The 22,496-nt window shown below is 43.8% G+C and overlaps 1 protein-coding gene across 1 annotated transcript in view; it reads right to left on the reverse strand.

Moving 5' to 3' along the window:
- Positions 1 to 2,715: 2,715 nt before the first annotated feature.
- LOC119456390 (zinc transporter 2-like) overlaps positions 2,716 to 22,496 on the reverse strand; it is a 58,397-nt gene continuing 38,616 nt past the window's right edge. The window contains 6 exon segments of the mRNA XM_037718119.2: positions 2,716 to 8,493; positions 9,230 to 9,364; positions 11,124 to 11,142; positions 11,144 to 11,230; positions 14,315 to 14,519; positions 20,364 to 20,517. Coding sequence (XP_037574047.1) covers positions 8,351 to 8,493; positions 9,230 to 9,364; positions 11,124 to 11,142; positions 11,144 to 11,230; positions 14,315 to 14,519; positions 20,364 to 20,517 — 743 coding nt within the window. The 3' untranslated portion in view covers positions 2,716 to 8,350.

Here is a 22,496-nt window from a genome sequence, read left to right on the forward strand (position 1 = left end):
TATCTTCTATTACCAAGCAGAGCATTCTAACCACTACACCAAAGCTACTTTACAAAAGTGAACAGATTTCTGCTTTAGGTGCTGACAAATGCACATGACTTCATGTCAACCTCACTTCCTGCAGAGTACTGCAGCACCCAGCCATGCATAGCTAGGCAGTGTGCATTGGCCGTTTGATCTGTAGGAGCAGCGCATACCCACTGTGGGGAATTCGCAAGAAATAGGATGGTACTCATTGAAAGCAACCTCGTCAAGGGCTTGATAACCAGCTGCCACTCGCGTGGCCTGCACGCAAATGTACGACATTGTAGAGAGCAAGCATTTGTGGCTACATGCAAGCTTCATGAATCTAGAGTACGGGGTAGCAGGAGTTCTCATGTTTTCCAAGAGTGCCAAGATGTTCATCTCAATAATGCATCAGTTCTCTATACATATTTAAGAGTCAGGTGCTCGTAATTGCTACTTGCAGCAATTGAGTTTGAGTACTACTAACACATTACTAACACATGTTATGGGAATGTTAGGACATAAAAAACAATTCGGGCAGTGCCGACACCTCCGTCTCTTCCACCGCCAGCCTCCGCTCGCGTTGGAAGACCGCACTGCTCAGCTCGAACCTGACAGTATAACTCTGGGCCGTCCAGCGAGCCGAGGAAGCCGCTTCGAGACAAAGTCTCGGAACCGCGTCCGCGGCGGGTGCCTAGACCCACTAAAAATACGCCGGACTCAAATCTGATTAATTTGATAATAACGTTTACGTTCTTCTCTTTTGTACAACACACGTCGCACATAAAAGACAGACACCAGGCAAATATCAGTCTGGAAATGCAGGATATTTGATGAAGTTGACCTCACAATGTTGGACCTGGTCTCGTCATAGAGATTATTTTTATGTGATGCAGAACAAAATTTGTTGTCATTGTGTAGCAATAAGGTAAAGTATGATTTCATTTGTCATAAAAAAAAAATTTAAGCAGATCCAACGCATGCGCTGGAATCTATGTGAAGCAAAGCTGTTAATTAAATGCTATCTACAACTAAATGCAATGCATACAATCATCTTTACTTTCATTTTATGAACATGTAATCTCATGTGTTTATGCACTGCACAGATCACAACTTTATGTCAAGCACTGTTTATGTCCATGCACTACACTGTTCACATGCTATGCAGAAATGCAACCACCAGTTTAGGTGGATGCACACTTCAAGACGTCAGCGACAATTGATCCTTGTCAGGAGAGTAACACTATGGGAATGTGTAAGCAGAGAGACGAACAACATGTACATAATATATACCGCTAGTGCCATGGTACAAATATGCAAGTTCATTTAAGGCTTCTATAGCCCCCATGTCATAGGGGTGCATACCCATTCTGGGGATTGGCCTGAGATGGCACACAAGCAATGGCTCACAAGCAGCGACCTGAGAATAGTGGTAAGCTAAATATAAAAAACTCCAAAGAAACTATTGATATCACGTGCTATTTCATTAGGCTTTCTGTGTGCATTAGAGACAACTATGAAGCACCAGTATGTGTACGTTATATGAACATTATGTGCAATAATTTTTTCTCGTTGCACTAGTAGTACATGGCAGCTGCAGCAGTCACGGGTGGTATTCTGGGACGATCACTTTCGGTGACACTATCGCTTTCACGCAATGTAGTACACCGCCATGATCTGAGTGGTTTTGCTCAACTAGCCAATCGGCATGTCGAGATATCTCCAAAAGTGATCGTCCTATAAAACAGCCCCAAGAGTGGAGCAAGCTAGTGCGTCATGATGCATCCAACTTCCTTGGTATCTAAACTAGTTAGTAGAGACAAGTATTGCTATGAAATTATTCAGTGTGCCGACATTTGCCAGTATTTTTTCTAGGGTTTTAGAGGGGTTGGACTTGTAAAGACACGTCAGTACTTTTTTTTGAGAATAACTCCAAATAAATCATCGGAGCCTGGCAATCTTATCGCCATGGGGCACACAATTGTAGAATTGATGTAAATTGGTACTTTATTCACGTCCACTTATATGCTTTGAATATTTACACATTTCACATACTTTAATAACCAAAGGTCCCATTTCAGTATAAGACTTGGGGACCATTTTTTGTATATTCTACAATGTAAATGTATAAAAGACAAATAAAACACTACTACTATTACCAATCCTACCACCGCTCCAAGATATTTACTTCCAAAATCTGTCGCACAACACACTGGTGTTCGTAGTGGTCTTGCCCCAAATTGCACGAGGGACTTTTTGGCAAGCTTAAGTGGGGGAACATCACCGAGTCATTAAAACAAGCCCAGGATGAGAAAAACTGAATTGCTTACCAGCATGACTGAATGACAGCATGAATGTTTTTTGTATTTCAGAGTTTTTTTACGCTTTGCTGCGACAGGCCACATGCGTGTTCCTTTTGTGTTGTCACTCTCCACTGCCTGCAATTTTGTTGTTTTGTATCATTTACCGGGTGATGGGGCCAGTCAAGCTGTGAATTGCAGCTTTTTTCCCATCACACCCAACCACGTCTATGTGTGCTTTTATGTACCTGCCATGAGGTTAAATAAATTCAAACTCAACTCAAACTCAAGTGTGTAGAAATCTGTATTGCAGCCTGCCCATAAGCTACTATTGGCAAGTACTTACCGCACAAATGTTTTCGTTAAATCAGCATACTACTGCCACATACAACCAAGTAAAGATGCAAAGCAAGGTTCATGAAAATATTTTATTTGCTTGCACAGCATGCCATGCAGGCCAATCTACTTCAGTATAAAGTACTTCACAGGCACATAGTGTTCCAAAACACTGGAAATATGACTTTGTGCTCAGAAAAAAACTGGGTAAAAAAGTGGAATGTCTCATTGATTGTTGGCATTGTTGCGTGCATGTACACAATATTCAGTGAACACAACCGAGGTACAAGTGCACCACAAGCCTATTATACCATGACAACACAATTCACTTATTGAATAAATACTTTTGCTTCTTCTGCCCTTTCAAAAATGCGCCCGCCACCTTGGGTCTTCAAAGTTGTACATCACTCAATGTGAACACCACATCACAGAAGACGAGACTGGCAAAGCAGGTTATACACGATGTCATTTAGGCAAGCCAAATGTATGGGGTGGATGGTGATAGCAATGTTGTAGCGAGACATCAAAGAAATTTATTTTTAACCTAAGTTGTCTGCATGGTTTCAGATATGTAATTTGAAACGCTGCGATGGGTGACAAAGCATGCCTTGTACTTGGAGGACGATGCTCTCCAGCCACAGAATGTTGCCATAAGGTTTGGATCCAAAGGTCCAAACCTATTTTCTGACAACTAGATTTGCTGTGTACAAACTGTATACATAAAGCTGCACACTCTAAGAGCCATTCTTTCAAGTTCTTACCACTATGTGGCTTTCACTTTGTGCAGTAACTAACTACAAAGCTATTAATTAAAATTTGATTGACAATTGCTTTTTTTGGCAGTGCTTCCTGCATTTTTACCAGACAACGTGCAGGGCCCCCAATTCTCAGCTGGTATAATATTGAATAGAAAATATTTAGCAATGGTTTGAAGGTGTCAAAAAAATCTTGGCATTGCAGCTTTCATCATTCACTGATCAACATTGACAGCCAAGCTCTAATGTTCACCATTACAGCCATAAACAGCATTGCATTAATGTTCTGTCATGGATAAACCTTTACATAGCAGGAGCGCGAAATAATGATATTCTTGGACAATCGTGATCTGCGAGCGCTGAAGTTCTCTCTCTGTTAAATGCTCTGTTGGAGGACTCCATAAATGAAACATATAGAGTCTGTTTCATATTTTCTTCACAAGGTGCAGCGCACAAAATATCACATGTAATGATCTGAAACCTGCGTAAACTTCGCACTTCGTTTTTTTTTTCCCGGCTGTGTACTTTTCAAGGCTAAATCATATGATATATTTGTATTGCACAACACATATTGCATGCTGCCCAAAGCGAGATATGTAAAGCAAGACAGGTTCTCAGTTACATAAAGAATGGTGCTTTGCACCACGTTGAACAAACTCAAATCTTTAGCAAAACTACATATATACTTATTTTTTTGTTAAAGCCCACTATAACTTGTGGTTCTAAAGAGACTGTAGAGAACTCTCCAGTTATTGGATAGTGTTGTGTGTACAACATCCACTCATTATTCATCACATTTTTGTAGATAGAACAAGGTGTCATGAATACTTACAACACTGAGCAACGTCCATGCCAGAATTCTGCAACAAAAACTTTGAAACGGTATTAAATTGCGAAGTGCTGCTAGAAAAAAAAAAAAAAAAAACACTTTTACTATGTAACCACAACTAAATTTACAAAATTTATGTGTAATCATGCTCTAGGCCACACCATGCCTGTCTGCAGTAAAGGCTACACATGGCATGTGGCGAAGAACTGGATTTCTTTTTTTCTTTCTTTTTTTTTTTTTTTACAGTCACTTGCAGGGAAAGTTCGTACAGTAACCTTGGTAGGACCAGCAAAACGTTAAAGCACAAGCAGACATACATGGAAGTCCAACGAATGTTCCGTGTATGTCTTCTTGCTTTGCATGTTTCTGCTGGTTTCTACACAGTTCCTGTACTAATTGTTAATTACAGTGCAAGTTATCCATCTAGTCTATGCAATCAGACAGTTATGGCAACCCTTGGCAACATTAACAAAAGTAGTCAACATCACTTGGGAGCACAAGCTTGTTGCACTGATATGAAGCTATCTCCTGTACGGTGTCCTACAAAAAAGTGACAGAAGACCCTGTGTAGATATATGAGGGTGGTACTCCTCAGGATAAAATACTTTCTGCCCTATGGCACACTGCATACTTCAAATTAACCCTGAACTGATTACCTCATTTGCAGTGGCCTTTAGAAATCCACAAACTGTCATAATGATCAAAAAGAAAAAAGAGTGAAGACATCACAGCACATATAAACTTAATAAGCGTTGCACGTCATTTTTGGTACTAAACAAACACACTGGCATTCAAGTAGCTGCACACAAATGTGCTGGGCTTACTTAAGCAAGCACTGCTGAGCACAAAAAAATCAGCACCTGCCATATTTTGCAACATCCTAGCACCACACTGCAAAGCTGATCTGATGAGCAGCAGTGCACGGCCTGCCAGCCTACAGCAAAAGGAAAAGAGTAAGCAATGCAGTGGAAAAAAACATCCACAGAGCTTTTCCCATGGTAGCAAGCACTTTGTTTGCAGACAGGCATAATAATGCAGCCATGTCACAGAATGACCTCCTCAAAGAAAATATGTTCAGTCTACAGAAAGCAAAAGGAGCAGGCAGTTATGTACAAGCAAATGCAAGTGTTGCTGTTTGATGGAGTTATGTATTTTACGTTATTCCCAAAAGTCTGTGTGCAGCAGGGGCTCTTCACAACTTGCAAAGGATGTGGCTGTGACTGTAGAGATTGCATGCAAGTAAAATGAGAGTGATCACACATTGATTGTGGCAGAACCTTAGGGAAGCTTTTGGCAAGAAGTGGTCCGGCATGGAAGGTGATTACCAAGTTAGACTGCAAAAATATGCTAGAACAAGAGGCTGCAAAAAAGGTATTACAAAAAGCGAAATGCACTTGAAATTTGTGCAGCATGCGCTTGCTTCACAAAGCCCAAGTAAGCCAGCTAGCACATATCAGTGGCAAATGCTTTCTGGGAGTCAAGTTCACACTTTGGTGTTGTACATGCTGATTGTTGCAAATGGTTATTGAGCTGTATTGTCAAGACCACTATGAGGGAGTACATCAAATGTCCAGCATTAGTTTACTGTCGCTGAATGGTATCTATTTTCACAAATGGTAAGTTTCACAAATTAATTTGTGCAGTATAGACATGCTGCACTTCAGCCTAAATGTCTACCTTAAGCTCAGTGGTGAAAGTGGTCAATGGCCATGAGAGTGTGCTCACACATTATACCATCTGCTGACATTTGCAGTTCAATGCTGCAACAATCAGCGTTTATGATCACACATCAACCTCAATCTGCATTAGTTGCTTCTTAGCAAGCTTACATTCTATGCAGCTAAGCTGCTTGTACTTCTACCCGTGCATTTGCCAACCAATATTGCATAGTGTGTCGCCAAGAGAGTAGTTGAGGTCAGTTGAGAGTAGCGCCTTGTCCTGTCGTCTTTCACGTGTCCGTTGTTTTTGCGCTAAACAAGTAATTAAGTGTAGAACTTGCTTCACTGCTTCTGCCAGCACAGTATGACACACACATCAATCATGAAGAAGCTCAGGAAAACATTATTCACTGTTTTCGCCTTGGATAATGAGCACACTTTGACAACCATAACAATATGAAGGCTGTGGCATTTTGGTCTGCACTCAACGCAGAAAAGTGATGGTCTTCCACGGCTAAAGGCCAGCTTAAAGGTAGACATAAGTATCAAACTGTTTCTTACTTCTATGGAACAAGCTGTAGAGAAACATGTCATTGCTCCATGGAAAAACTAGAAGTGACTCATTTTAAATGCATAAAAGCATATTTAACTATGTCATGGTAATTATGAAGATACAGTACAGCTGACTCATGTCAGTTCAAACTCTTCCTGACCACAGTTTTCCTTGAATTATTCAATGGCGGACAACATGTAATTCAAGATCTTAACACGGTTGGGATATAAACACCTACAAAGTCTTGACATCCGGCACTCGTCACATGTGCTATAATTTACTAGTGTACTGAATTTTCAACATGTGACACTTAATTTTGTATTCAAGCTTACCTGTACTTTAATTACCCTGTGCAATAAAGGTACCTGCCTTCTCAACCAATTCTGACAATGGCTTGCTTTGGGAGGCCAGAAGTTCAAATACAGTACAACCTCGTTGATACAATTCCATTTTGTACGATTTCCCGGCACCAATGTTCGCGTTCGAGAATGCAAAAAAAAAAAAAAAATGACCCAATACAGTCGATGCTTTTTTTTTACCAGTTGATATGATCCCGGAAAACAGGACATTTTGGCACCAATGTTCAGAACATTACGAAATGGCGAGCGTGGGTGCTGCAACCATTTCATAATACGCAGATGGCAACTACAGTTGAGTGCCAAATTTTTTAGTGACGACTTTGGATCGTACGCTTTCCTGGTTAGTACACTTTCGCTTGAATTTTTTTCCTAAACTTATCAACGAGGTTCCACTGTAACTGGAAAGCTAGCTTGAATTAAACGAATTCATATTATTCAACGTGAACTCTGATTACTATGAGAGTTTGAATTGAGTCAGCTGCAACTTGAGATACACGGCAGATAAATGCAAATTGTGTGTGTGTGTGAGGGGGGGGGGGGGGACACAGTCATGTTTAAAGCACCACTTTCATGTCCTTCTGACGTCTGCATGCACACAGGCATTATTGCAAGCAAGAAATGAGCAAACAAGCAAATAAGTCATAAAATGACAAGCCCAAAGTTGCAGCATCTATATTTGCATGCTCCTTACAATTCAAACTATTAGAGATTCATAATTATCAACAGGGAATAACTATCGAAAGCTGCACTTGGAAAGAAGGCAAGAAGGGAACAGCACAACACTATAGACTTGTGCATGTCAGCAGAAGAAAGGACTGCAGCTAGCATACCTTGCTTGACTACAAGTGAGCCAAAGTATACTACCAATGCAGTTATGACTAAAAAAGAGCCGCCAACGGCAATATTATGAGCAAGCAGACTTGTAGCTGCTCGGGCAATGTGACCAGGTGAGAACATCTGGCAACACACCAGCTGTTGACTTGCACACATATTCTTGAGCACGGAACCACTTGCAGGAGTGGTGGCGTTCTCAGTCACTCATTCTTAGGTATACCATCACTTTCATAACATTTCGCATGTCGCAGCACATGACACGTCAGTGTCTGCACACGTCAGTGTCTGCAAGCAATAGCGCTCCTGGCTCCTAGCACTGTGCCAAGTTCGAAACAGTGCCAGGAACACTGCTGCTTGTAGATGCGTCCAGTGCCTCTAGCCATGTGAAATCTCACGAAAGAGACTGTATCGCTGAAAGCGATTGACTGGGAATACTGCTTAAGGTTGCTTGCGGAAGCGTCCACACCACAGCAATAATAGAGAGAAAAAAAAAAATTAATTGCCTCACAACCTAGGCGCACAATTAGGAACTGAGAAGTGTGCATCCACACAATGGCAGAGTGTGCCCCTCACTTTCTGGATACACAGTAAGACTGTGAGGAAATGCAGCCTTTTTAGATTTCCATGCTTTTGAGAACTTCTACAAGCAACTGCACTTCATTGAATGACTCCTCCACTCAATGTGTGCTGAATGAAGTCTAAAGAACGGTCGGCAGGATGTCACGGTCCCTTGCAGGTTTCACAAGAGAGCATCTCAGTCGCACTGAACAGCTCCACTTGGATGGTGGAACTGTGGATGCCAAAGCTCTTTCGCACTAGCTTCTGAGCTGCTTGAAGAACAGCTGACTGGTCAGTGTCGGGATCTGTAAATGTCACAGTCACCTATGAAGTCACAGAAATGTGCAGTGGTAAAGCAAGCTAATTGGTGTGAGTATGGTGATAATATAAGTTAGCTTCACGAAGGGCAACAAGGGTGGCACGAGCTCGATGTCTTTTCTTTTTCGTCGAGTGTTAAGCAATGCCGGATACAGCATTTTTCATTTTAGCTGTCACTAGAAAGTATAAAAACCCAGTGATCTAACAACCCAAAATAATTTACATATTAAATGAAAGAAGCAGTGCAAGCTGATGCCCTGCAGTGGCAGAACAGCCACTCCCAAAATTTGCGTCTGTGGGAGAAGGAGGAAGGGGGGGAGGGGCATGAAACCACTATCACGAAATTCCAAGCAGATTGATCCACAACATTAAGCAACAGCCTGCAAGCGAATTTTCTGTACTATTGCCGCTAAAAATGTTGACAACTTCCACTTTTACTCGTAAATATCTGATTAACAGCACTACAAAAATGAACTGTTTCTCGAGATGAAACCATTCCAATCTTTGCAAGTGAATGTCCTTTCTTTTAGTTTATCAATTTCTGACTGCTGTGCCAAGGCTTTACGCAAATCTCACAACTATTCGAACGATTTCCTTTGAATTTACTTAAAACCAAAAAATTTATTTTTACTCAAGCCTGGTTGATTGAGAACAATTTCAGTGTCCCCTTTTGTATTGCTTACAGTTGTACCCTTGGTTTTAAGAGATTATGCAGGTCCTTACCAACAGCTAAGTGTACAGCCAAGGCACGTCTGTCAGCCGTCAATGACCACACATGGAGGCTGTGTGTCATTCGGACACCTTTGATGCTTTGCAGTGCCGACTTTACAGTTGCATAATTGAGGTCCCTCGGAAAACCTGGAAACCAAGCCCGTTCAATTAAAAACTGACAAGAAGGCACTCGAAATCAAAAGGATGCTGCCACCAAAAATTGATGGATGGTTACACAACACACTGCTAGTAACTCAATTTTCAGTGTTTATTCAAAATGCTCTCTGCATCCGACACATTCCAGATTTCCACCAAAAGAGACAAATTTATGTTCCCTTCGGTCATGTCAGTGAATGTCGTGTCCATTAACACCTTCTGTGGTTCCTTTTTACAATAGGTCCGCTCCATTCACCGTGTGCACCACCTGAACCAGTTCCCGAGGTGTTCCGCACTCTTTGGTTTCAACAGTGCAGTGATGGCACATTCTCAACCATGCCATTTGTTTCAAAAGGTGCAGGGAAAGTGCAGGACTGGTTCACAATTTTTCTGCACCCTCCCTTATTGACCATGGCAATTGGGTGCAGACGTGCAGATGCGAAGCAGCAGACGGGTGCAAGTGCCATTAAGACGTGCATCTGCGGCGTCTACGCAACGTGGGATGTGTTGGCTACATGGGTTTTTACGTGCATGTACACTACTATGTTGTGCACTTTCCATAGTTGCGTTTGCTCATCAAATCAATGCTATTTTGAATTAAACATGTCTCTGTCAATATGCCAGTGTTGGTGGTTTTGTTGAGTTTTTATTGCCCTGTAAAACCAATTTAAAAAAATTACCCGAATATTCGCCAGCGAAGGCATGTCACTGTGCTGTATATACCTTCTCAAAATTATGCGGGCTGTGCATTAAGTGAGCAAACATAAGGCCTGCACCGCATCTGCCTCTTGGCATTCATTTCCAGTGTGACATGGTGACCACACTGGATTGAACTGCAGTGTTGAACTCAAGCTGCACAATTTTTGAACTTCTCACGGCCCGCCGTGAACTGGTTCACCGTGGTGCAGGCGAAATTATTGGACCTAAATACTCAACACAGAAATGATAAAATTTCAAAATCTGGCAGTATTCAAACACCACAAGCAGCATAAATTCTGAAGGTACAATAGTTAAACCCTATTATATGGGCATAACCTGCACTATAGTGGCTGTGCTCTGCCAAGACAGAGCTTTCACTTCTTTACTGCTTGCTACAAAATTGCTGTTTCACTCAAGGGCAAAAGTGGAGTTTTCACCATTATGAATTGCAATGGTGTATTGCAATGGCCTTCATTTCTTGGCTGCTGGATGCGCATGTTGCACTCATCTGTGATGTGCTTGCAGGCCACACCAAGAAGTTCTACCAGCATATCCATTAAGATCTCTTAAATTAATGACAATTTTATTTTTAATTCATTCTTGGGATGTTATATGAACAATTTCTGAGTGTTTGTGCACAGTGACGTCAAATAACATGGCCACAAAACACTGAACACATCCATACATTCATTTTCATGCATATAGTCAACCGTAGTACTGTGCATTTGTTTATCACGGATAGAAAATGGCAGCAATAACATCCCAAGATAGCAGCGCTCAAACACTTGAGTAAAATAGATCCAACCCACACAGTACAGCTCTGCCATTTATGATCAACACATGAAATGGGCTGTGCAAGTCCCGTTTCCCTCGGATGCTAAGAAGCAGGCATAATTCATGAGCCGTATCCATCCAAAGCACTTTTTGATGGGATCATTCAAGCTAGCAACAAAGCAGATGCTAGTACTGAAGAGCCATAGGTAGAGTTCGTACAGAACAATAGTCAACGTTACAAAGAACAAATGGTGAAGCCTGATGTACTGTCACCCACCTTCCATTAGGATAAACACAGGCATCCCTCAGGATCGACACAGTCGTAAACAACACGAGAGCAGAAAATATGAATGTGCAGATGGGGTCGGCTATCTTGTACTGGGGCTGTAAGAAAAAGAAAATGCAATAAAAGCATGGTTAAATCGCTGTGATGCACTTCTATGTGGCTTCTGTTTATACGAATAACGACAACACAGCACGGTCACCAATGTAAACAGTAGAGGAAAAATAACAAGCATTGCTGTAGCTTTTACACAGACAAAAAAATTTTACTATATAAAAAATGAATCCATGCAACCTGCCTACACAACGATTGCATCTACAGACAGATTAGTGGAAGAGCGCAGATGAGGGTGAGTGACTAGTCACTGTCTAACCTAACCTAAACTCTCTCCCCCACATGGCCAGAAGTGAGCAAGACGACTGGTGGTTGTCCACTCGGTGCTGTGCAGCTGAAAGGGCATTGGAGTTCAAAAAATTTGTTCTCACAGTAAAAAATGTAGTTATCAATTAGGAATTGATTGATAAATAAGAACCACATATTCGGGTACATCTTTGGAAGTTGAATTACCTCAATGGGTCACCCATTCAAATTAACACCTCTTGTCCAGCGTTTCTGGGGCCGAAACACCTCTGTTCTCCCAAACTAACACTTCCAATGCCCACGGCAAGTTTCCTGCCAAAAATGATGTGATAAGCGCTATTCTGACAAACAGGCACAAGAAGCATTTATGGGCACACATTGAGTGATAGTGAGCACACCCAAGGTTACGGACATGCGAACACTCCCTGGGTGTTTATGATGACCAGTATGCTGGCAAAAGTAATTTAGCGCTCAATGCAAGGTCCTAAATCAGCAAATCGGCACTTCTATGTACCTTAAAGGAACACTGTAGGGAAAGGTTATGCCACTTTTACTGAGAAAGTTAATAACACATGTCACAGAACTGGCGCTACTGATGTAAAAATACAATGCCTGTATGAGGCATTCCTGACAGATACCATGACACATACTGACACATACTGTCCATGAAACATACTGCCCATTTATAAATCTTGGTAGTAAATTTTAGTCAGTAAATGATGATAAAGATTGTTGTCACATTTCAACATGACAGACAAATTCACTCAGGCTGCCTCTTCACACTGCTCTGCCAGCCATTACAAGTGGGAATGTGGCGTCCTCTCTGTGTGGGCCCCTCAGCTTAACGCAGCTGGTAGCATCCAGTAAAGTATGAGCTTCGAGATCACCAGTGTAGCACAGCCATTCCCATGTAAGTGATCTTGCTCATTGCAGGCAGCCTGAACTTCAAATTATGAGGTGCCTCCAGCTGTAATTTTCTTTGCAATTAAGTAGTCTCCTGGCATAAACAAATGTTGTAAAGTTCCTAGAAAGATAATCTAACAGCTTAGATTAAGTAACGTATGTGTTTAGTGTCCCTTTAATCACGATACTGTACCAAATGTATGCTCATAAATGACAGTTTGATGATGACATGAAACTGACACATCTGAATGCATCCAACTAAATGTTCACCCAATTCCTACTCTCTAAAGGCTCATTCACACTAGGCTGACACGACACCGATTTTTATCTGCCGACTGTTGGCGACAGCAATTTACAGTATGGAAAACGCAGGGGCCAACGGTTTAAAAGAAGGAAAACGCTGTCGCCAACAGATGGCAGACCAAAGTCGGTGTCGTGTTGGCCTAGTGTAAGATGTGTTTGACTCAATTTCATTGGAGCAAGCAAATTTTCACTGCCAATGGAACAAATTTTTTCACTTGAGTTGCAGAGCGACATACAAAAACAAATTAAATGTGCTACTGTGGTTACAATTCATGTAGCCTAGCAGAAATTAAAAAAAAAAAGATAGAAGTACTACAGAAGTTCCGAGAATTGTCTACTAATGTGTAAGCATTCTTTGGCTTGGCTCTTCATGTTTGCTTACTTGCTTATCTGTGTCTATCCATCGCGTTTCCAGTGCCAAAGAAATGAAATCCATGTACTGAACATTGTGAAGGTGAGTTGCCAGGAAGCTAGCTGCATGACCCCTTCAAAGCGATCGTATCAAGTGAGCCGGAACGCCGTCGCAATCGGTTTCACCACAGCTATTTTTTGTTTTTTGTTTTTCCTTTTTTAAAATTTTATTTTCTCTTTTTCCTTTTTTTGTTACGACCTTGGCGTGACGACGACAATGCCATCAATCGCTTATTATTATTGCTGTATTATTACATGCCCCAATCAGTTATTCTTATTTTTATACTCGGCAGCCCTACAGCAGGCTCCTCTGCACACACACTCGTAACAGAGGAAAGTAAGCTTTCAAGGCGGCCTTGCGAGAACAATTTTCTGTTTGATCAATTTTATTAATTTTTTTGTTCCTCATCCCTTATAAAGCTACCAATAATCTACATTTACACTATAATAATGATTAAGTGCCTTAACTTTGCAAATTATGCATTTTTGTGCAGATACAAGGCATTACATTTTTCACGTGACAGACCGATTTTACGGGGGTACTCGCGAAAGCACTAAATCAAATCCACAGCACGACATACAACGGATGGATACAGAAGAGAGGCAGACAGCTGACTTCCAACTAATGCATTAGCACACAAGACACGCATTTATGGGCACATACTGTACAGCAGATGATGATGATAAAAAGTTTTATTGAAAATAAAGTAAACCTTGGGTTACGGAAAGACATAGTCAGGTCCCTAGTCTACGTCCTCCTTTGCCGACTGTACAGCAGAGGAAAAAACATAAGGTTCAAGACATGAACAGAAAAGTAATGTCTTTGTCTAGCAAACATAAAGATGAGGTGCTCACATATTGCTTACCGAATTTGCCAATCAAATAAGTTTCAATTATCTTACTAGTAAACTAGTCTTTAGCCCTGTCTATAACAGTGAGTACCCCACTTATCTTCTAACTGGACAAAGCTATTCCGATCCTGTTTATGTGTTAAACCTTCCAGGCATTTAGTGCTTTCCTTTCTTAGTTGTGCGATGTGTGTACATACAGTAAATCTGGGCCTTCTGTGCTAATCAGCTAAAGGTCAGTGCCCTGTGTGTTTCATTTCTGCATTTGTCCCTTCTATCATTGGTTTCTCTGTCATGCAGGACCAACTAGTCCTTAATTTCAGTGTTAGTGAGAGATAACAGGAGAGATCTGCAACGCACATTGTACTTGATGACGTAGGCAGAGATGAGCACCCCAATGCTTTGCAGCAGGTCTCCCAGGACGTGGATAAAAGCTGCGCGGATGTTGATGTTGGTACGTTCGGTAGGCTGTCTTTGGCCGTGACCGTGCGTGCCGAGCCCGTGGGTGTGGCCATGCTGAGTAATACCCGCACATGGGCAGCATCCATGCAACACCAGGCCCATGCTGCGCACCCATCATATGATTGCATGCCTAATATACTTTACTGCAGAAAAAAACAACAAACGTTGACATAATGCACCATATCAACCACTCGGGAAAGCATAATGGGCAAAACAGTAAAGAATTGTTTTGAAAAGTGCTATTTTTAGTGCGCCCTTACAGCTGAAGAATTGGTGCCCACCACTGGCGACGACCCTCTGGCATGCCCTTGTTATGTAAGAATTTTGAACAACATGGAACAGGAGTTCCAGTGCACCGGGCCCGAAAGCCAGTTCGCAGCTTGTTGCGGTGGACAACAATGTCCTGATGTCCGAGCCACAAAGCGTGGGACAGATATTAGTGGAGATTCAGGGAGACACAGCACAACTGCCTGATAACAACGACGATAAAGATGGTGGTGGACACGAGCTGGCTACCTTTGCCAAAGCCCTCGACGAATTGGATGTGCTGCACAGTTTCTCTCATGCCAAGGACAACACAAATGCCGAAAGAGAAGTACAGGATGTCAAAAAAGAAAATCCTCTTTTCAAAAGGTCAGATACTGCATAAACGGAAGATTACAGACATGTTCAACAGGGAATAAATGCCCTCACATCTAGTACCTTCTTGCTAGCTTGTCATTCAAATTTTTTACTGATTTTGTATTGTATTCCTTTCTGTTAAGTTCTTTTCTCGAGTCTCTTTCTTTTTTCAAGAACTTATGAAGGAGGTTCAACTGTGTACCACTGGTCATCTATTTTCTGCACCATGTTGCCAGCTGTACTCCACTCTTTCCTATTACAGTAAAACCTTGTTATATTGAAGCTAAAGGGGGAGTGTAATAATATGTGATACGCAGTAAGGAAAAAGACAAAAGAAGACAGTGCGCTGTGCGGTGGCAAAGAGGGAACTAAAATGTGAACGGTGGCTCCTGTGGAGTGCGCAGACTAGATGTTGGAAAAACAGTTTCCTCGCTGAGCGTCCAGCCTATAGGAGCTAACAACCGCCTCATGTCACTGCGCCTGCACCCGAAGCAATGCTCCCGCCAGCTGAGGGACCACCTCGGCCTCCTCTTCGGCTTGACGATCCAGAAGGGCTGGTGTGGCGGCACCTGCTGGTCCATTTGCTGAGTGAGCTGATGCGGTGCTACCTCACTGGCTGCTTTACCCGACACAGTGGGCTGCTGCATGCTCACAAGCATGACTCGATGTCTAAAAGCCAGGCATGCAGAGCTACTGAGCGGACCTCTACGCGACCAGACAACCCCTGCTGTCCAATACAATCATTCCATGACGTCCCCAACATGGTGGCAGCTGCTACCCAATGAACTATAGGCTGCATGCTACCTTTTGGCACTTCTCGCCTTTCTTCCGCATACCGCATGTATTGCGGGGAACAGCGTATGTGTTTTGCCAATGCGCATGTGTGTTCAGTTTGCCTTAAAGAAGAGTCTATTGCATGTGCGTACTTCAGCGTGCTGCTTCTAGTTTCTTTTTAGAACGGTCCTCAACCAATTCCATCATGGGGAGCCAGAATTACTTCGTTATATCCATTACTGCATGTACTGCAATAGTATAAATCTCTATGAGGATCTTGAGGGGAATTTCACTTACTTCATAATATCCTGTACTGTTATAACGAGATTTGACGAGAAAAAGTGGTGTCTGGGCCGCTCCCATGGCGGTCATTTCCCATGTGGCGCCCCAAGCACCTATTGAGGTGGGGGCACCTTCGGGTTGAGGTCAAACACCCCTTTCCAAGCGTTCAGGTCCCATAATGGCCGAGCACCAGGCCGGGAGCGCGCTTGTACCTATTTTACCGGTAGGTACCCGGCGGCCGCACTTGCCTCCCACAGCCGCGGCGGATGCTCGTCTACAAGGCCGTCTGTGGTTGGACAAGAGGCGCCCAGAGACAACAGCTGAAATCTCTATTGGGCCCTCTTTCGAGATGTGGACCCCCACGACAGCCGAGCACCAGGCCAGGGGACATCTCTACCCATGAGAAAAACCGGTGGGTTCCCGGCGGCACCGGGATTTGAACTCGGTACCTGCCGCATACGAGGCGGATGCTCTACCGCTAGGCCATCGCTGCGGGCCATCGACCTCGCTGTTACGTTCCCGAGGGCTGCGTTTTCCCGGCTGTTACGTCCTTTTCGACCGGTCCCGGCACAGCTCCCATAGAACCCAATGCATTGGTAACCCCGCTGTTGCGTCGCAACTGTGGGACCGTTCCTCCATCATAAGTTGCGAACTGCCACCCCGCGCCGGCCCGAGCGGCCATTTTGACTTTTCATGTCACTTGGCTTGGTGGCTTGACGATGGCATTGGCCGCCCAAAGTGCCAGGGGCAACAACTATGACATATTTTCGGTTTCCGCCAGCAAAAGTATAGCCCTTGAAATCCATTTTTTTGCTATATAAAGATGGTGTCTATGACGCGTTGTGGCCCTGAAATTGGTTTTGGCTCATAGATATTTCATATAAAGTCCAAGGGCGATAACGCAGTGCCGCGTGCCGTATGCTGTATGTTCGAGTGAAAACGTGCGAGGGGAGCCGACGACCGCGTCAAATTTCGCGCGCGCAAGACAAGCAGGGAGGAAGCGCACCTTCCTCCATTGCGCTCGAGGCACCGGCGAGGGAGCGAGGGGGGAAGGGATAGCGGGGCGGCATTGTGCTGTACTCTGGCATCAACTGCGTACTGTGGCAGTGGCGCGCGGGCATCAACTGCGTACTGTGGCACTGTACTCTGGCATCAACTGCGGCAGTGGCGCGCGGGCCGTATCTTGAAAGCGATCTTCGTTGGGGCAGAGTTTAGCTGTGTAGACACGCGCCACGAAACCACCCCCTATGGCCACTTTAAAACGACAGTGCTGCACCGCACGTCTGTGTCTGTGCGCAGGCGTCTTCAGCAGCTTCTCAACGAAGAGAAGCTCGGCGACTGGCGGAACTTGTACGTCGCATGCGGCGGCTTCTCAGTGACAGTAGGCTGCATGCAAACAGCCCGCTGCTGCGAGAACTGTTCCTTCAGCGCCTGCCGCAGAATGTGGTTATTGACTTGGCCACCGCACCAGACGACCTGTCCCTCAACAAGCTGGTGGAGCTGGCCGATCACGTCATTGACTATTCAGCAAGAGGTACTGTGGAGACAGAATCTACCGTTCAGCTGTCGCAACTCGAAGACCGGCAGTCTCGCCTTCAGCAACTGATCGATGACCTTGCCGAGACTGTTAATGCACTACGGCCACCGTCCCACCCTCGTCGACGAGACCGCGATTCCCGTTCCAGATTGTCCCCTAGGTCTAGCTCCCATTCAAGTCCTCGTCGCCGCGTATACTGCTGGTACCATAGCAACTTCAGTGCTAGCGCACGTCAGTGCCGTTCCCCTTGCAGCTGGCAGGGAAACATACCGCAGAGCCACTGATGGTGGCCAGTAACTCTTGCCGTACGACAAGCCGCCTGTTCTACGTCGCTGATAGGATTGCCGGACATCAATTTCTCGTGGACACAGGCGCAGAGGTCAGTGTCGTTCCTGCCGTGCGACTAGACCGGCAGCGCTCTCAGAAAACTGCACCCCTTCAAGAAGCCAACAGCCCTGCTATTAACACATATGGTCAGCGCTCTCTTAACCTCGACTTGGGTCTCCGACGCACCTTCAGTTGGGTATTCGTCGTTGCAGACCTATGCATGGCCATAGTGGGTGCTGATTTTCTGACCCACTTCGCCCTCAGTGCTGATCTCCGTGCTCGTCGACACGACGACCAGTATGTCTATACAAGGCATCCTCGCACCTACAACATTAACCACTGGGACGGCGCCTGAGATACCATAACTATGTACGCCTCAATTCTGACAGACTTCCCAGCCATCACGAAACCTTCCAAGCTTGAGCTGCCTGCTTGGCGTCCGCCATGTCCATACAACCGTGTACCACCCATCGGCCAATAGAATGGTCGAATGTTTTCATCTTCAACTTAAAGCCGCCTTGATGGCTCGCCAGGCTCGCGCTTCTTGGCCTGAAGATTTTCCCCTCGTCCTGCTTAGCATGCGCTCGTCTTTCAAGGAGGACCTCGGCTGCACAAATGCGGAATTGGTCTACGGCACAACGTTGCGTATGCCTGGTGAATTTTTCGCACTAGCTACTGTCACCACGCCCGATCCAGACAGTTACGTTCAACAGCTCCGCTTCCTCTTTTCACGCCTGTGTCCTTGCCCTAGCCGGAATGCATCGTCGACTGGCGTTCTTGTCAACAAGGACATGACTACAGCGAGCCACGTTTTCGTACGGCGTGAAGGCATCCGACCATCCCTTACGCCTCCCTACGACGGCCCTTTCAAGGTGCTCCGCCGGACAGAAAAAAATGTCACCATCGAGCTCAACGGACGTGAAGTCATGGCTATCGACAGAGTGAAACTCGCCTACCTGGTGACCTCGATAGCATTATGCGCTTCAGACCACGTTACCAGCGCGGAAACAAAGGATTTAGACGACCGCCCGACACCAAACGCAGTTTCATGGGCGCCCACGCATCGCAGCGCTTCTCCTAAGCGGCCATCGTCATCTTCATCGGCCACCTTTTATTTATGGCGCACTCAGGTGCATGTGCCTCATGCTTAGAAAAATAGAAGAATAAAATATAGTTTCTTCTGCTCCCGCCATCGGCCTGAACGGTTTCTTGTTCTTTCGCTCGCCAACTTACGCATTGTTATAGTGGACCTAACCTCGGTCCCTATAGTACTCAATGGCATAGCCAGGAATTTTTTTCGCAGTGGTGCATAAGTACATGCCTGCTGTGCCACTCCCTGGTTATGCCCCTGATGGTGCTCCCTATTCATCGCTTAACCCTTCATTAACGAATGTTGCCTGTCCAGAAAATTTTTTTTTCTTGCCGAGTTTCGGTTTTGAGTACAAAGTTTCATGCTAAATGCTTTCGGCCAACACTGAATGACAGGCAGCAAGCATCATTTATAGGTTTAGAGCAGGACCACAGAACGAGGGAGAAGTACAGCACGCGACTTGCTTTCTGCTGAAAGCATGGTCAGCGGAGAATGACCGATGCAACATCTTCGTCTGCAGTGGTGTCATACATGTGATGTAAAGCAAATGAAATGTACACTTATGGTTCACATATGACGAGAGCTGTCTGCACAAATTCCGAACAAAGCTATAAGTAGCTTGGGGTGAAACCCACTTCTTGTATTCTGCAGGGGCTTCCCAGATATTGGTGAAAAAGTTTCCACAAAATATTTTTTTTTCTGTTTGTTGATTATGCTTATTCTTAATGTGTTTTGCACATTTAGACAGCAAATAAAATCTTTTTCCAGGTATTTATATGTGCCGTCATTAAAGGGTAGTGTGCACCAATGACAAAGTATATCTGTCAGCTTGCTTCTAGCTTCAGTTTTCGACACTACACGGTGGCGCTTCTCAGAGTTCATGACATTTTGTGTAGTTTTTCTCTTTATTAGAGCCGCTTGAACGCCTGCATTAAAAATATGGCCACCTACATGACACATTTCTGTGAAGCTTGAGAAATTTGATTAAATTTTTATAATTTCCGACGGTACAGAAAGGGTTAATACCTACAATTATGCTTCCATATCACAGTGGTACACCATCCTTGAAAAATGTACACAGGCCAGTAAACTAGATTTCCTCAAGGTGATATTGTGCACAGGAAACTATATGGCCACAACGAAAGCATTCTCTGCTGGTGACATGAAAAATAAACCAGTGAACATTTCCAGTGCCTGCGTTTTAGGTTCAGAGATGGGCCATACGTTGAACTCCACAGATTGCTAGCCATATTTCCTCACATAGCCAAGTAAATTTCATGCACTGCTCCTACAATGAATAAGTGAGGTGAACTTACAAGATGTTCATGGCAACCCCTGTGCCAGAGACGATGAGCATGATATTTGCATCAATGTCGTAGTCATCATGGTAGATCCGCTGCGCGGCCGTGTAGACTAGGATGCCCGTCAGCACCCAGATGAACACCACACTAAGCACAGCACCCAGGACTTCTGCAAAATACAAGACAGAATGTGGTAACATACTAAACGAGTGCTAACCATAGGTTGACATACTCACTCACGAGTACATTGCTTCATACTCCCTCCACACTGATTTCTCAGGCGTGAGGTTGAGCATTAGTGAGTATGAATGGGAGTCAGTGCCAGCAGGTTTGAGTGGATGCGAGTATGAACATGGGTGAGTGCTGGTTAACGTTAGTACAAACGAAACTCGGTGACAGGGATTTCGAGTGGACATGAGTATGAACATGAGTGACTGTTGACCAATGAGAGTGGATGCAAGTATAAGCGTAAGTGGGTGCCCGCAAGTGTAAATGGACGCAACTACGAATGTGAGTGAGTGTTGGTGAGAATGAGTAGAAAGCCAAGTGAGTGTCAATGAGTACGCATGCACAAGAGCATGATAGAGTACACAGCCTACAAAAATATTGGTATGAGTGAGTATTTGCTCATTCTGCTGACCTACGGTGCTAAATAAAACATTCTTGCTTCATTATAGGCGACTGATAGCTTTAATATCATGGTATGGGGCCTCACCACCTGACATGAGGAAGAAATAATTAGGTAATCAAACAACCTTTCAATAAAACCAGTAATACAAGTGGAGTGCAAACATCAGAGATATTAAGCAGACCTATTCGTTGCATCACGAAAATTTATAGTCATGGGAATATGCTATCACAAAACAGACGCACAGGTTTGTCAGTCTAGGCCAGTGGGTACAGACCCTACCATGGCCATCTCACTGAAAGTGTATGATAGTGATAGTACAAGACGATATAAGAAATGGATAAGATATCTGATGGGATAATATGGGCAATAAGGTGGGAGGGGTGCTTACATTCCAAGAGAAGTTACAACAGAAAATCAATCTTATCCTATGTTAAATACAGAGAAGCACAAAGTGAAGGAAGAAAGAATGGTCAGTGTAGCAGTGTGTGCCCTGCTTTCAGCGAACCAAAATCAATCATTACTCTTTTTTTTCCTATAACAATATTGCAATGGAACTCACTCTCATGTGATATGACGCAGATGACATCACGAGCATCATGTTTAGTGACCTTGTGTAATTTTCTGTAGCCAGTTCGCATTTACTTCCGTTGCTTTTAATGGTATTCATATCATATTTCCGATTTTATTTTCTTTTAGCTGGTTTCGTTAACTGCTTTATGCACCTGCAATTTTTCTTCATACTTTTTGCAAAGTTTGCTGGTTACATTATTCTTGTGCTCTATGGTGTAATTCTCACATTCAACTAGCGACTTATGTTAGCTTTGTACTTGTTCACGTAGCTGTACCGCTCACGCCTTGGTGGCCAAAAGGCTGCCGTCAGTATTTGTTAAACAATAATAAATATGACAAGTAATAATAATAATGATACTTCATGATGGGGCTTGCATCCACTGCACTGAGCTGAGTGACAAAGGCAACAGTGGTTTGTGATACCACTAGTGGTGTGCAAATAAATTTGAGACCACATCGAATAATCACGTAGTGCCAAAATCTAATTTAATCGAATTGAAACCTGTTCATGGAAACCTGCGTTTGGCTCCTCATGATTCATTTAGTGGAAGCATCTGCCATCGTGTGGACAAAGGAATTAATGATGATTGATCCGATATTTAATTTAGGCATTCCATTCTTGTTCAAGTTTGAATACCCAAAATTATAATTCATAACAGGCTTGACACTCCTACATGCATGATACTTGCACACCCATGTATTGTAAACAACTTATAACTTTCACAAATGCACCCCCCTCTCCCCCACCGCCATCAGTCTGCATATAATATTGATCCTGCAAACAATTCACAATGTACATCCTATCTTGCTCGATCATCCATGGCATTATTCCACTTTGCAAAATTTAGCATTCATGGAACAGTCGAAAAGCTTGCAGCAGCTTTTGTTGCAGAAAAATTTTATTTTGTAGCAGACATTTTGGCAATACAGAACAATACAACACATAC

Source organism: Dermacentor silvarum, chromosome 6 (genome assembly GCF_013339745.2).
Source record: "Dermacentor silvarum isolate Dsil-2018 chromosome 6, BIME_Dsil_1.4, whole genome shotgun sequence".
NCBI lineage: Eukaryota > Metazoa > Arthropoda > Arachnida > Ixodida > Ixodidae > Dermacentor > Dermacentor silvarum.